Raw genomic sequence first — 17,485 nt, forward strand, 5'->3', positions numbered from 1 at the left:
GTCCCAATGACCGCAGCCTACAGTGCAGGTAGATGGGAAAGGGCCATGAAATGGGTGTGTATCCTCTCAGGAGGGGTAAGGAGAGGAGCACAGAGGGCCACTCCTCTCCTTAGCATCTGCAGTACGGCATCTACCATCTCCCTGCCTGGGGAGCCTGCAGAACCTCGGACTGCAGCGACCGCACCTACATGCTTGCTCATCTGAGTGCGTGACAGTGTCATCAACCCAGATATCATTAGCTGCCTTCATCACCACTGTCATTAAGGCACAGCTGGCTGTGGAGAACACAAACCAGATTTTGGTGGGCACAGAGATGCTTGAGGGTTTTCTATCTACCAACCTTTTTTGTTGTGCAAACCTTGTTTTATTTATTTATTTTAATTAATTTTAATTTATTTTTAATTTTTTTTGAATGCCATAGAGTTTCACTTGTTCTTTTGTTCTTGAAAAATAGAAAAATGAATGTTTGGGAATTGTTCACATGAACATTACTGGCCCTCTTCCACACTCCATTGATCTGCTGACCACATGCTGAACAGATTATTTATGTATTTATTTATTTATTTATTTAGTCAGTCATCATTCACTTTTGGAGTTTTAGATTCTTTATGTGAGAAAAGACAGTTATCATCTTTAAACTGAACTATGTTTTGAGAACATTATGAGAAAGAATTTGAAAATGATGTATGCTGGAAACTAAGCTGCTTTCCTATCGTACTGCAGCTACATCAACGGAATAAGCATTTAGAATTTCCTTCCATATATATATATATATATATATATATATATATATAGGTATTAGAGGTTTTAGCCTACACATTTTTTGAAATACTGACAGTCATTTTGTTCTTGCCTTAGCTGTTGACTTGTTGTGTTGTATCAAGGCGGATATTTATTTTATGGCTGTTTTGAGATGTCAAAGAACAGGCCACCCATCATTTTAATTTTGCTCTATAATTATTTATTTATTTTCCAATGGACAATACAGTGACAGGAAGTGTGGAACCAACATGGCGAGGGGCTGCATCTTTGGATCACTGATACATACTGTATATTGTGTTTTAGTGTGATGGATGTTCAATTGATGGGGTGAATTTGCAATGTGATAATTGATGTGTTCTGAACTAGAGGGAATGCTGCAGTGTCACTAGCATATCAATCATATTAACTTAAGCACCTGTTGCCAAAGTCACCACTGTCATTTTGCTGAGAGTGTGACTGCTAAGGTTTACTTTTAATTCAGGATCCAGCATTATCGGAAAATGAGCTCTCCTTTAATAATAATAATAATAATAATAATAATATTGTTATTATTATTATTATTATTAGGGGTTCAAGCCCGAAGTGCTGAAACCCTATTGTTTTTTTAGGGGTTCAAGCCCGAAGGGCTGAAACCCTATTGTTTTTGCTTTTGTGCTGGTTTATTATTAATCTTCTTCAGAAATGTTTGCGCAAATTCCCGTGAGATGGAAATGGTAGAGACATGAAATTCTGTGCATTGATTGGAAGTTGAGTGCAAGCGCTGCCCAAGAAATATGACCCCAATCGGCCTGATGGGGGCGCTATAATTAAAGGTCAAAATTTAGAACTTTGAAAAGTCATAACTCCTACGCCGTGAGTCCGATTTACACAAAACTTGCTACAGACATCCATCTATCCTCACTCTACAAATTTGCCTTAAGAACCATTAATTAACTGACTGAATTACTGACTGAGTGAGTTAGTGACATTTATGGTCATAAAGGTGCTTCACATCTAAAAATGACCATTCAAGAATGTAAATTTGAACTGGATTTAGCTCAAATGAGTATATATGGGTATATCGTGGTATTATGTGTCACCTCGAGTGTACCAGTGAAATAAATAACAATTACAAACAGAAATATAGCCATTAATTATAAGTGTGTTGAAGGCTCCCTTTTCTCAAGCCCAATACCTATCATTAAATAAATATTTTTTATTTAGTTCTTGTATGATATGATGACTATTTTTTTCTTATAGTTCTTGTATGACATGATGATGATGGTCCTATGCTACTGTTAGTTTGTTGTGCAAACCTTTTCATTTAAACCTAAATGTTTAAACCTTTTCATATGTTCATTGAGAATGAACATATTGTGTGAAGTCAAATTCCTTGTATGTATAATTGGACTTGACTATTACAATTACTCTGATTATGACTAGTTCTTATTGCACTTTGCAGCTTTCACCTTCTAATGGTCCATGTTGGCTTGAACCCCGGAATCGCCGCTTGCGGCTATATTTATTGTTGTTGTTGTTGTTGTTGTTGTTGTTGTTGTTGCTGTTATTATTATTATTATTATTATTTCACTTAATTTATTTGTGCCCTGTGACTGGAAACAAAGCCCTTGATCCATGCCTGAGGTAGATAACTCAAGATCACAGACTGCCATTTTAATAGCCATTTAATTCTGAATTGTTATAAGACTTCTCACTTTTCCATGGTTACTTGGAAAATATTTATTGTGCATCATATGGCCCGCCATATGCCTGTGGGGGATGTACATTAAACTATTGAGAAATAAAAGCAAAATGAAGACAGCTGGTGGCTTCTAACTCCAACCCAGGAAACAGTGTAGCCTACAAAAGGAACCGGACCAGTGTGTAATTAGGAGGAGAAGGCTTTCATGTTTCTGTGCTCTCTAATAGAAACAACATGACAACACTAATGAAGCATTGAAGGTGTTTGGAGAGATACTACAAAAATGTACATTTCCCAGTTTTTATTTTATTTTTATTTTTTTCTGGCTAACATAAAATCTTATGAATATTCTTTTTCATTCTTTATGTACACTGTCTGGATATTTGATTAGCTTTAATCTCAGCAGCTTTTGAAGATATTTTATACTAAGTTTCACATCTGGTAGGCTATTGTATGTGTCATTTTCATTTGAGATTATTTTGACAAAAAATGAATATTGGAATGGTATACTTCTTTTGAAAATGGTCTTTGTTTCATGCATGCATTAATTAATGTTTCCATTTACCAAGCATGTCTTTTGAATGACAGTAAAAGTAAATGATATATTATAGGGAAATTCAAAGCACTACTGCATGTAAAGCAAATACGATTATGTAATCACTAATCATTTCTCGAAAGTGTAATGAGAGACAAACTCTATTAAGCAGCCTTCAAATTGTCAGAATTATATGATTTTGCAATGATTGTATATTCACTTCACAGCTGGCTAGCTCCATGCATCTCAATTTGTCATCGGCTATTGTGTCCAATTACACAATTAGCGTTGAAAACTGCTGCTCATCTAGGATCCTTATGTGTCCCATCACACAGAGGGATCCACAAACAAAGTCATTACAACATGAATTCACACGTATCAAATAACAAACAGATGGTCGCTGCGCACACTGCCACGTTTGTCCGGGGCACAAAAGACCAAAAAAAAAGAAACTATCCTCATTAAAATTTGCATGACTCACTTTTATTTGTACGAAGGGCAGCAGCTGGTTACCAAGCTTTTACAATTGGCTTAATGACAGACAAGAAAAGCATGCAATAACCTGAGCTTGTTTATTATTACAGCACGCCAAGGCAATAACCGCTTGCTTAGTTCATCATAACCTATTTCCCCCCCTCAGTTTTTATTTATTCTTTTTTTCTGTCTTTATTTATTTCTTTCTTATAATAAATGTATGAATTAAGATTGATAATGGCAATTGATGGTGAGTTCAGTTCTGAAGACACTGCCCAGGTGGAAGGTGAGGCCAGTAACATTTTCTATGTGGAAATACATGCTGCCATCTAGTGGAACATTGGAGAAAATGTCATTATTTACTGGCTATAAATAATTCAGTATGATCTCGTTCAGACTATTATATGATTAAATGCTGCATATCATAAAGTCTTCAGTTTCAAAATTATAATTCCCATAGCTTTTAATTAAATGCCAACGCATCATAGACTGTGCAATGACTATATTAAATTGGTGCACGTGAAACACAGAAATGGCTGCATAGTTTTTCAAAATTAAGTGTAAAACATCCTATTGACAAACCAATTTGCTTGATTGACCCGGACAAGTACCTGAAGCTCTTCTCAGCTTTTATCAGGAGTGATTTGATCAGCTTTCTTACTACGCAAGGCATTGCCTGTATAATCCTCAGGGTCTTAGTGTTATCATATGCAGATGGAAAATATCTTTTCATTTTTTTCAGTGAATTCTTTTGGAATAAGTTTTCCAGGTGCACATGACACAAACATATCCATGTTATATTACAGCTGTTTGCATCATCCGTTGTGTCGCATTAATCTCTTACAATGCTTTCATCAGACAACATAAAATAAGGTGCTCTGTGTTCTGGGTTCTACATATTCCCGGAAGTAAGGAGACAAAAGCTCTTTAACAACCATGTCAGATTTTCCACCTCTGTGCTCTGAGATCCTGTGATGAAAGGTGCTATATAAAGCATTGTAATTATCATACAGTATCTACCACAGATCACAGCATCCATTCAGAGCCCAGCTGCATCTCAAAACCTCCTCTTAGCAGGGGATAGCTGTATGTCATGTACACTTGTTGCATTTCATTGTTGAACTGGTTTTGAAGGTTCGTATTCGCACTGTTTCCCCCTTTCCAAAGAGAACTGTCTCTGCAGTCAAAAGATTGTCATTTTGACTCCCATTCCAGAATGACAATGAATTAATCCCACAGTCACCAAGGAAAGAAGGGCATCAGTGCCTAAGACTGTCATACTACCCTGTGTGATGGCAGAGCAGGCCAATAGTTCTGGCTATGGTTTGGACATCTGTTCACACACAGCCAATCAGCACTCATTGATCAGTTGGATATTGGGTCCCACAGGGTTGGTGATCTGCTGTGTGAGAAATAACCTTAGAAGGGCCTTGTGCATAAAAGGATTGTACGCACTGATTTGACCTACGCAAATGTTAAGATTTATAAACCTTTAAATTGTTGTGAAAATGTGTGTACCTCTATGAAAGCTCCAGATCATACATATGAACTATTCCATGTGGTGGTTTAGCTGTATTGCAGGCATAAGACACGTTTCCCCCATTCCTGACCTCTCAATAGCCTTGATATTTGAAGAGTATGACGTGTGTATGAAGGGGACAGTATAAACACATCAGTTTGGTTGTTTAAAAGCAACAGCGATTTCTGAATAACATTCCAACAAAATTCCAACAAAAATTGGCATTAACACCTACATGTCATTAATGTACTGTAGGTTGCATTAACATCCACAAACACAGTACAATAATAAAAAGGCACCTCCTGAAACATAGGCAAACATTCACATTCAAAATTGAGCCAAAATATTAAAATATTGTGTTAATATGAGAAAGGCCAGAGGACACGCCACCAGGTGTTTATACTTTAAAATGAGAATTACTCCAGCACCGTAAATGCAGTAGCCTACCCTCCTCCTTTCATTTTCTTAAATAAACAATAAAACAAACAGTGTTTTTTCTATTCTAAATAACAAGTAAAGAAATAAAGGCATTTTGTGCCATTTTTTTCACAAAACCCCCCACCAGACAATAGGTAGTAGGTGTTGGAGTGAATGTGTCAGTCTCTCCTCCAGCACACTATTCAGAAACTGAATGACTGCTTTGATATGAATTCTTGATCAAGTGTGATCGCAACTAATTTCACAAATATAATCCCTCCAAATTCATCCAATGTGATCATGTGATGAAGTTGAAGAAGACTTTAGAGTGGGGGTGAATCATTTTGGGTGTTGTATTAATAGAAATTATTCCATGAAGATAACGCCTCAGATTGATTTTTACTGAAACTGAGTCTTTGAATACATTTTTAAAATTTGGTATCAGATCAGCAAATGCAGTAGGAATAAGGCTAAAGACAACGGCGTGAAGTGCAATGGATGTTTCATGAGTCGATACCACTTATCCAGAGCCATCCTTTCACAGCTTGCCAAGCAACGTATTTAATTTTTCTGGGTACAATACTGCTGATGGGACCAAATGATAGTTGTGCACTTGCCTATACCTCCTTTGACAGCACTTCAATTTAGCATTCAGAGAATTATTTTTTTACTCACTTTTCTACCATTATCTTCCCTTATGTTTTACTACATTTGCAATTGCATTATTTAGCAGCGTTTTACTGCCGTTTTCAAGCCGTTTAAATTAAGATTTTCACATGCCAAGCGTGGCACCCCTGGGAGAAGAGCTGCGGCAGTACCAGGGAACGCCGTTTCTGTCGCATGGAGAGAGAAAGCGCACACCCACAAACATTAAATAAAATAAATAGCTGATCCGCCTTCCAAGCCAGGTCCAGCTCCTCCAGCATCCCAGCTGAGAGTTACTTCTTTTTTCTTTCGTGCTCAAAATAAACCAAAACGAAAATCATAACTGCGCTCTCGGTGTTAGCTCCCGGTCTCTGCCCCAAACTGTGGAGAGCAGCACAGCTTTAAGCACCTGGGCTGATTAGCTAACACAGCCCAGGTGTGTGTGCTCTCTCCACCAGCCGGCACAGCCGAGACCAATCCGCCTCTCTGGCGGACCAACTGCTACAAAGATGTTTGATGCCACCATATAAGGGTAATTGAGAGTGTTCACTGGGTGGAGTTGTAAAGCTTGTTCACAAGTGCACACTTTTGGGGATATTTGTGATTTAGTAATGAAACATGTCTATTTGTGATTTAAGAAACTTTATTCATTTGTACACACATTTTATGAATCATGCGTTCACACAATTTTTTAACTGGCCATACAATAAAATGTAGGATGAAATCCATGCACATTCTATGCATGAGGTCCCACCCCTTACCTTGTGATGAACCATACATCATACAAGACTTCATCCATGCTGGGATCACCTCATTATATTATTCACAATGGAAGGTTCAGAGTAGATTCCACCTGAGGTCAAGACACTAGTTTCAGTGAGAAATCTAAACCAGAAGGCCTTTCCCAGGAGCTTCTTCAGCATCATCGTGCTGCTGAAGGACACTACCCAACCATGTGGCCAACCTTTCCATGTAGGCCAGAAGACTTTGTTCCTGCAACAAGCCAGTGGACCCTCAACCCAGTCTTCAACCACTAACCAAGATTGAGTATAACAAAGATTTGAGAGTATGACCACTTGTTACGGGAGTGCCGCAGGGATCTGTACTGGGTCCTCTGCTGTTCTCCTTATACACCAGATCTGTTGGTTCAGTCATTAATTCACATGGCTTCTCCTATCATTGTTATGCAGATGAAACACAACTCTTCTTTTCTTTCCCCCCCTCGGCCACACAGGTCAATGATAAGATCTCTTCCTGCCTGGCTGACATCTCCACCTGGATGGCCAGCCACCATCTGAAGCTCAACCTCAACAAAACTGAGCTGCTCTTCTTCCCGTGCAAGACCTCCTTACTTCGTGAGCTCTCAATCACGGTTGATGGCACCACAGTGACTGCCTCTCACTCTGCCAAGAGCTTGGGGGTGGTCCTGGATGACCAACTGGACCTCAAGGAGCACATCAAGGCAACATCACGGTCCTGAAGATTCCTTCTGTACAACATCAGAAGGATTCGACCATACCTGACGACGCACTCCACCCAGCTGCTCGTCCAGGCTACGGTGACCTCTCGCCTTGATTACTGGAACTCTCTCCTTGCAAGCCTGCCAGCTTGTGCCATACAGCCACTACAGATGATTCAGAATGCCGCTGCCCGACTCATCTACAACCTCCCCAAATTCTCCCACGTCACTCCTCTGCTGCGATCACTTCACTGGCTACCGGTCGCCGCCAGGATCCGGTTCAAAGCCCTGACCCTTGCCTACACTGCTGCCAACAGGACAGCCCCCATCTACTTGCAGGACATGACTCAATTCTATGTGCCTGCTCGACCACTCCGCTCTGCGGCAGCAGGGCGCCTTGTAACCCCTCCCACCCACCCAAAGGGATCACAGAGCTTCTCCACCCTAGCTCCCCAGTGGTGGAACGAACTCCCCGTCCCTCTCCGAACCTCCCCCTCACTACCCATCTTCCGCCGTGGTCTGAAGACTCATCTCTTCAGACTATACCTAGACTAACCACCACCACGCTGTATATTTCACTCTTTTATTTAAAAAAAAAAAAAAAAAAAAACCTTTTCCTGTCACTTGTTACATGTTGCCCCATCCCAGCACTTATGGTAATTTGTATTTGTCCTAATACTGTAGCTTATTCTTCTGCCTAGTTGGCTTTGCAGATGTTAGGCCAGAATAGTGTTCACTGTTCTCGGCTAGAAATAGCTGTACAAAATAAGTATTGTACCTTACTGAACCCGTGTTTGGCAGTTGTCTACGACCATGAAATGCACTTTTTTATACGTCGCTTTGGATAAAAGTGTCTGCCAAATGAATGTAATGTAATGTAATGTATGAGAATCTTTCTGTAACTTTAATTTTTTCCAATAATTCTGTGGCTTTGGGCATTATTTGTGAATAAATGCTTGTGTTACAAAATTCTTTACTGAAAACTGAAGTAGATGACATGATAAGCTTAGATGGGCTGAATTGGCTCTTCTGACTTTCTCCATGCTTATGAGTTAGCCTCAAAAAGTACCAGCATTATAAGGTTACACAAAATAGCATAAGGGGACAACATTACATGGACCTACATTGAGAAAAAATGTATTTTGTCTTTACTCGGTTTCCCTTTGTTTAATATTACAGGGCAACATAGCTCAGGAGGTAAGAGCGGTTGTCTGGCAGTCGGAGGGTTGCCGGTTCGATCCCCCACCCTGGGCATGTCAAAGTGTCCCTGAGCAAGACACCTAACCCCTAATTGCTCTGGTGAATGTGAGGCATCAACTGTAAAGCGCTTTGGATAAAAGCGCTATATAAATGCAGTCCATTTACATTTTGTCTAAAAATCGGAAACCATTTAGTGTACCAAATATGCAATAACAGGAAATCAGGTAGGGGGCAAATAGTCTTTCATGGCACTGTGCAAGTACTTAAATCACATTGCCACACTAACTAAAGAACCATCAGGTTTAAATACGAATGCAGTGCTTTTTATGGTGTTCTGCAGTTGCACTGTTACAGTAGGTACCCAAACATTTACAAAGGTTTAGTCAGGTATGGTAATTATACATCTTCTATTGTGCATTTGTGTGCATACTGTACTTGCATGTGTGTGCATTGTGGCAGGCTCACGGGTGTGGGGTTTCCACGTCACCAATTCGATAACTAAACACGCACACGAAACACAACTGGAGTGCAATTGGGGGATTTATTAGGGAGAATTTACACAAGGAGGGAAAGGGGGAAATTCAGCAACCAATCCAAAGTCCACAATCCGTTCTCGTTCTCCTTTTTCCGTATTCCAGGGGTAATCCAAAAAACCAGGTCCTCAGCCAAAGCAGTTCGGTACACAGCGGGGTTTGTCAAACAGTCCAGGTCACAACAGGTAATCACACAGATATTTTAGCTTTCTCTCACTCTCCGCAACACGCGTTTCCCTCACGGTACTTTGCACTGTTTGTGCAACCCGCTTCCCCTTTTATCCCCATGCACTTAATGGCTTAATGAAGCCCAGGCTTGCCTCGTTGGGGCAGGAAGTCCATATAAGGCTCGGGGGTGGAGCCAGCGGGCTGCAACATATCTGCCCTCAATTACCACTCCCCTCACCTCTCCCTGCCGTCTGCCACAGCATGTATGCACGTGTGTGTGTGCCTTTATGTGGGTGCCTGTGCATGCAAACACACTGACATGCATATGTGCGGCAAATGTCATGTGTTGTATGTGCAGACTGTGGGAGCACGTCTGTCCATACCTATGTGTATATGTGCCTGTGTGTATATGTGTGAGTGTGTTTATAAACTCCTTATCAGAGTACAAATACTAGCATCGCTGAGGTGAGCGAATTCTTCACCCACACAGGAAGAGTGGATCCTGTCTCTCACCCTGTAAAGCTTCATCTGTGAAGACGGCTGTGTTTTACTGTGTGGGAAAGAACCTACCGTAATCCAAACAAGTGCAAAAGCCTCATCTTCAGAACAATGCATTGTGATATGTAATTATAGAAGATTACATTTATTAAATCACATAAATAGTACACAGGTTAATGGTAGGAACGATTTGGCCTTGATTAAATATATTAATCAAGGCCAAATCGCGTGACCTTTTTTACAATCTGTTCTAAAGAACATCAGAAGACTATCTAAAGTTGTTGCTTTTAGGCTATCCTTGTGGTCTGATCTACAAAGAATAGTGCTCTTGAACTTAAAATTATTAATATTCTGCAAACACTCAGCGAAAGTACCTCAGAAATCAAAATGCAAACATTTCATCTGATGGCCAAGGCTTCTTAGTTTCAATTTGTCTCAGCAGATGCTACCAAATGTCACGTTTATGACTGATACCAGAAAATGTCCACTGTGTTTTCCTTCTGTGGCAGGGTAATCTTTCTCTTCTTGACTTTCAGGTAAGCTGCATATATCACTTGTCATTTGTCCAACGTAAAGCCTTGAATGCTACTGAGAACAAATGTCCCATTTGATTTTGGTAGGGCTGTGTCTGATGTGAATGTCAATGGTGTGCAGTTACTCAGCTGCCATTTGATTTTTTTATTCAAATTTCTCTCTCTCTTAATTTACATCAAAAAGATTCCAGGAAACAGCACTACATGACCGTAGGCACCTCGGCAATACAAAGTAACAGAGGAACTTAGTACAGTGCTGATCACACTGAATGAAGTGTGACATAAAATGAATAGGCACATGCTGTGGACATTGACCACCTAACACATTGTTCTAGTACTTGTCAATACTTGTACAAATACAATCTTTATAGTTCCTAACCTTGTCTTCTCCATTTATTTGTGCTTGGAGCTCCTGCCCCTCCCTCGCACTGAGTTCACAGACTGCTCCAGCCTTGTTTCATCGCCCTGAGTTCATAGAATCGCTCTAGCCCTGTCCCTCACTCCGTGGCCGCGGACCGCTGCTGCCCTGTTCCTCCCCCAGTTCATGCCCACGCCTTGAAGCAACGTGGAGCTCCAGATATATCACTCTACTCCACTAAACTGTACTATACTGAACTACACAATTTGGGCTTCTACTATTCCAGTTAGTTAATTACCTCAACTGTATCCCGCTCAGCCCATTATAACTGATGTGATAGCTCCCTTATTGCATTTTTATTACATCCATTCTACCGCTATTTTACACCAGGCTGGCCAGTGGAGGATGCCTCCCCCCTACCTACAGTGCAGCTGGGTTCCTCCTGATATTTCTTCCCATTGGGGTGTTGTTTCTAACCACCGGTTGAGGTGTTTTCTCCCCATTCAGTGTTTTTTTTTTTTACCTCACATGCTTGCTATTTGAGGGTTCACGCCTGGTTTTTGTTCTATTTTCTGTACAGCATCTTTATAGTTTTCTGTAAGAAGCACTATACAAATAGTCCAGTTGCCAAAGGCAGAGTGGATTCAAATCACCAATAACTTCCCACCAAGACCCACCATGGGAAAAATGCTTGACGGCCCACAGCCCATAGGTTGTGAGGACAAATACCTGGAAGAGAGTTTGTGTTATACCCTTGAGGTGGCCATTTTCTTTCAATGACTTTAGCAAAGGCTTGCTTCCATAACTGCATAATATGCAATGGTTTTCTTACAATCACTGTGTGTTGGGGGAGTGTGGTGTTTTTGTTAGGGAACTGATGGGACAGTACTGTTGTATCTTTGAGCCAGGTCTTTAACCTGAATAGCTTGGATAATTACTATGTTTTTAAATGGATTAATGCAGGTGAAACATAAACTGTGCGTTTCTTAGGGGTTAAAAGCATCCGATTAATGTGATGTAATGTGAAGTTTATTGTATGAAAGGAATTCAGTGTCCTCCAACAGGTACAAGCACTGTATTTTGTGCTGAGTGCAGTGATTTATGTTTTTCCAGCAATGGTTCTAAATAAATTATTTTCTGTTTATTTGATGAGATTATACGAGTGTTTGATGAAATGATCAAACACTGGAAAATTGCATGGATTGGTGAGATGCTCATGCTATGATGATAAAAAGAGGAATATTGCCCCCTTCTGGCATTATATGGTAAAACTAATCATATTCCCAGTATTCCTGCCATCCAGATATGGGTCAAATACACATGTGAAGTACTTTAGCTCTGCATGTGCTGGTAAAACGTGGAAACACCGCTATAGCTCCCCAAGACACAAACCAAACAAACATGTAATTTACTTGAAAAAAGAAACAATCACATAAAATAAGAGTTTCTTCTGAATATTGGTGAACATTGACATTTCTTTAAAAGAACTGTTACTAAGGGGTTAAAAGTATAAGCGGTTACAGCTGTAGTGTGCAACTTTTCACTCTTGTGAGTTCTGAGACACACACACACACACACTCTTACTCTTGCATATGTACAAAATAAATGTTTTGCCTCTCATGTACTACAGTTATGTACAGAGATTAAGATAAAGAGCACAGTCTTGCAAATGCATGTACTAAAGCTTGAGATACCATCTTCAAAATACACAGCAGTAAGGCAGCTTCCTCTGGATGGTTGATGTGATTTTAACTGAATTAAAAACCACAAAAGTTTGTTTTGTTGATTTAGTTTTACATTCAAAACAGTAGACTTTAAAAAATATATATCTGAAATACATGTTGATTTAATATTTGTATGCATACATGTATGCATGCATATTGAGTACATTTTGCCTTACACAATCATGTGGTGCAGAGATGGCAAAGGTAGATCTTGGAAACGATATCTGTTATTTCTTCTCTATTGTGGTTATGCTTTTTTATTTCCCAGCACATAAATGTCAATCACTCCTCAGTCACTGCAAGAAGTACAGCCAGATCAATGCTTTCAATAAGACAGAAGTCAACCCTGATCTACCTCCGTGATCCTTGCATCAACCTTGCAAACGGAGGGTGCACCATCCTCCAAAGAGAGAGGGCACAAACTACTGAAATCAAGGGGTGTGTCACTTATCTTTTTGTGACTTTACTTGTCAAACTAAATGTTTTCCCTGCAACCATTGTGGTATGCAAGAATATATACTTCTATTTTCTTGAGCATACTATATTGCTAGCTCATTACCTGTATTGTTTACTTTACATAGACGTTGAAATTGTAATTTGGAGAGCATGGTTATGGGGTAACACTTGGAAGCAGTGCAAAAAGTCCCAGTCCTGCCTGTCAACCACCTACATGTAGATCCATACATTGAACGATCCCTCAACCAATCAAAAATCATGAGTACACCGGGGGAACCAATGACATGTATATTCGGGGTCGTTGATTCTGTCCGACTGCTGGGCCAGGAAGAAAATGCTTAAGCAAAACAAAGAGTAGTATTGTAGCTATGTTTGTTCTTCATCAAGTGTTTGGTTTGAAGAAAAAAGAGACATAAACATTAAAATGATTATATGGGTGGCAAATTAAGAGAAATTAAGAGAGGAATTTTCTTGAGGAAAACCCTGAGGTATCTAACATAGTCTAAATATATGGGGTAATCAAATTGCAAAGCACATATTTATTTAGTCTTGCTATAAATGGTTAATGGTAATCACATCTAGTATGCAAACTGGTAAAAACATGATAAGATAATCTTGAATTTCATGAAATCTACCTTCTATGCCTGATGATATTTTCTGTATATTCAGACAAAGGACCCATCGAGACTGCATGGTTAAGTATTGCAGGTAGCCTGCCAACAAGCATACAGTGGCCCACTCCTAGCCTGCTGTCGGCACAGTTGCTAGTCTACACACATTTTTCACTGTAATGTACTTTGGTGCTGGCTCAAAGACAGTTTTTACTGAAGTAATTTCTGCATTCAAATGACATCAAGGCCACGAATAACCCTGAGATGTGGGTTGTACCTTCATTTTACCAGATAACTTGTACTCTCTTTAGGCATCGGCCTGAATTCAATCAGAATTTATGCAAATTAAATGCAAATGTTCAGCTGTTTCTTAAAATACATTTTTGGCAAAAGACAAATACAAGCTTGTATCTGTTTACAATAAGTGAAAGTTTAATCTTAAATCCTGTTAAAGTTACATAAATCTTGATTGGCAGTTGCTCACAGTGTAAAGCATTCTGGCCTGTTTTGGCAAAGATCTCTGTCAAAATGCCATCACAGAACAAAAACACAGTTTGTGAAAGGACACCTGTTGCCACTTATTCTTTTTGTAAAAAATCTACTACAGTTTTTCAGGCTTGTAGATAAATGTTTGTAAGGAAAGTAGGTCAGGAAAGAAGATAGAGAGATAGAGATAATTCAAGTGTAGTTGCTTCCTCTCTTGCCTCACCTCATTGCCCTCCTACAGTCTCTCTCCTTCTTTTTTGTTTTGTGGGTACAGAGCAGTATGTCTTAGCAATAATCTTTGACATTTCGCTTCTCTCATTTTTCAGTGTGTTGTGTTTTACAATGTATAAAAATATGTGATGTTCTTAGAAAACTAAGGGCAAAGAATTCTGAACTGAATATGTTTATTTATCTAGAGAGAGAGAGAGAGAGAGAGAGAGAGATGTGTGTCAAATAGAAATTGACTTTGTACATCCCATTTTTAGGGTATGACTGGAAAACAAGTGAGTCATTTTATTTTATTTTTATTTAAATATATGATATTAATTTGCAATCTGATAACATGGGAACTAAGTTTGTCATGGTGCAAAGGAACATTTATTTTGAAAACATGTCAACTTTTGAAAATTCACTTCTGAGTGAAATGTTAAACTTCTTGATAAAATCACATGACATTCAACACCATATTTGGCAAACCCAAATGGTTCTCACTTACTGTAAAGAAACAACGAAGAGAATAACGAGTTTCTTAAGCTGACATTTTGAATACTAGCAAAAGATATACTTTTTAGTATGAAGAGAAAAAGTCCTTTCTAAATAATTTTTTTTTTAATTTTCAACAAGTTTCCCTGTTGCAACCTTTTTCTTTCATGTCACAGTGTAATGATTTAAGATAACACTCTCTGGTTTTCCCCTTGTTTCTGTGTATTTTGTGGGGAACTTGTCTTTACTTGGAATATTCAGATTAAAACAAGATTTTTTCACTGCTTAGTATGTCACAAGGCATTATGAAATGAGACTTGATGACTGAAAAATAATCATATATGAGCTATGAAATCCTTCATAAGTCTGGAAAAGTGTTCTGGGGTATCTGGTATTCTATTTATATATTTTATTTTTTACTAAATTAATATTTTTAAAATTTATTTTAAACCGATGGTCATTCTAAATAGAGAGGATATGACACAACCCTGAAAATATGTCTAACACTTATAAGTCAGCTAGGACCTGAAGTGAGGTACTAGATCAGTTTTGAAATTTGTGTACAATTATATTATTTTTCATCCTGGATTAAACGTTCCAGAGTTTTGTGGAGCGTGTAACACAAGTCATATACTGTAATGTCAGTCTTTGTTATTAGCCTGAAAATAAATAGTGATTTAGTTAATTGATTATCATCAATTATAACAGTATAACAGTAAGAGGAACTGAATTGTGTAACTGCATTCATAGAGCCACTCCATTTAATTTCCCATTTGGCAGTTTAATATTGAAACCATGAAGTAAAAAGCAACTTTATTAGATTTTGAACATACACATTTATAATGATTATTATATGATTTATCTATAATGTAGGCCTATTCTTATACAAAAAGGTAAATGGAATTTCATGCAGACAAGATATGCAGTGTACATACAGTAATTATGAGGCATTCTGGGTTCCAACACAACACAATCTACTTGGCTACTTTTTTTAAACAACCTCTTTTAATGACTCTGTATGAAAGAGGATACTGATGCATTATTTACATTGTAAGAACTGATATGTTTACACTCCGACAGGATGGCCATATACTGATCAACAAAGGCGGCCTTGAACACAGTTTAACATTAACTCCTTGAGCAAACTCTGTAACAACAGGAATCACTCGAGCCGCCTGAAATCAGATGAGAGTCCACCCCATGTTTTCAAACTTCCTGTTTAATGAAACCACAATGTGGCAAGGCAGAGGAAGCCTATCAGGTGTTGCTGCTGCTGTTGTCAGTTGTGGTTTTTTGGGACGGCACGGATGTTGACAGGCGACCCTTGAACAGGCTCATTACCCTCTGCTTGTAGGTCTTGATGGCGAAGAAGTAGATGACGGGGTCCAGGCAGCAGTTGAGGTTCATCAGGGAGACAGTGACCTGCAGGGACATCTTGAAGGCCTTCAGCTCCTCGCAGGCAGGCTCCCGGATGAGCTTGCGCACCATGAATTGCATGATGTTGAGGTGGTAGGGGCTGAAGCACAGGACGAAGGTGAGCAGGATCAGCAGGATGACGCTGTTGGCCCTGTGGTTCCGAGCCCCAGAGCGGCCCGTCAGGGGGTTCGTCTTGGCCGCCCTGAACAGCTTGAGGTTGATCTGGGTGTAGCAGGCCAAGATGACCCCCAGAGGGATGCAGAAACTGACACCGCAGGCCAGGAGGAGCAGGTAGGGCAGCGACGGGGAGCCGTCCAGCCGGAAGTACTCCATGCAGGTGCGCCTGCCACCGCTGCGGCCAAGCATGCTCCTGAAGAGGAGGGGTGTGGTCTGGAGGGACACCAGCAGCCACACCAGGGCGCAGATCACCCGCACGGACTCCACCTTCCGGAGGCGGAGCAGCCGGTGTGGGTGCACCATGGCCAGGTAGCGATCCAGGCTGATGCAGGTCATGAAGGCGATGCCAGAATAGGTGTTGGTGTAGAAGATGACGGTGGTCAGCCGGCACAGGAAGTCCCCGAAGGGCCAGTCGAACCCTTGGATATAGTAGACGATCCGGCCCGGCAGTGCCAGAGAGAACAGGGTGTCGGAAAGTGCCAGGTTGACCAGGTACAGGGAGGTGGAGTTAAATTTCTGCTGTTTGAGGAAGGTGACATAGAGGACCAAGCTGTTGCCCATGATGCTAAACAGGAATATCAGGGTGTAGAATATGGGAAAAAGGACTTGGGCGGTCTCCTTGCAGATATAAACATCGCAGGTCTCATTAGGTGCACTGGCGTTCAGATCCATTCCACTCCCTCACACAATCCACACTGACTTAATGGCCTTTATCCCTGTTTATGCACAAATCATTCAGAAAGTCAGCCTTTTTTCCCTTACTATGCCATGGTTCTTAAATACCACCGCATTAGCATCATATTCATGGGTGACTATCTTCAACAAAAACATACATCAATATTATGAATTAAAAGACAACTCTTTCTTAAATTGACTCATAGTCAGTACATATATTGACTTATAAACCATTCATAAGAGCATTACATGTTTCAAAGACATGGTTATTTTCACTATGCATGTTTAAGTAGTGTAACATTCATATCTCCTGATGGAAACATAAAGCAATTAAAATTCCTAAAGCTATTTCAAAGTGTATATTTAAAATTCACAAAAGTATGAATACATTTGAAAACAACTAAATATATAAGCTTTGAAACTTACGACAACTTGTAAAATCTTCTACAGTTCAAC

At 39.8% G+C, this 17,485-nt stretch overlaps 1 protein-coding gene across 1 annotated transcript; it reads right to left on the reverse strand.

Moving 5' to 3' along the window:
- Positions 1-16,009: 16,009 nt before the first annotated feature.
- Positions 16,010-17,485, reverse strand: LOC118224332 (G-protein coupled receptor 183-like). The gene is made up of 2 exons (XM_035411765.1): positions 17,456-17,485; positions 16,010-17,070 (listed from the first exon to the last, which is right to left on the reverse strand). Exon 2 carries the CDS (start codon positions 17,024-17,026, stop codon positions 16,019-16,021), a length of 1,008 nt encoding a protein of 335 aa, XP_035267656.1. The 5' UTR covers positions 17,027-17,070; positions 17,456-17,485; the 3' UTR covers positions 16,010-16,018.

Source organism: Anguilla anguilla, chromosome 3 (genome assembly GCF_013347855.1).
Source record: "Anguilla anguilla isolate fAngAng1 chromosome 3, fAngAng1.pri, whole genome shotgun sequence".
Classification (NCBI taxonomy): domain Eukaryota; kingdom Metazoa; phylum Chordata; class Actinopteri; order Anguilliformes; family Anguillidae; genus Anguilla; species Anguilla anguilla.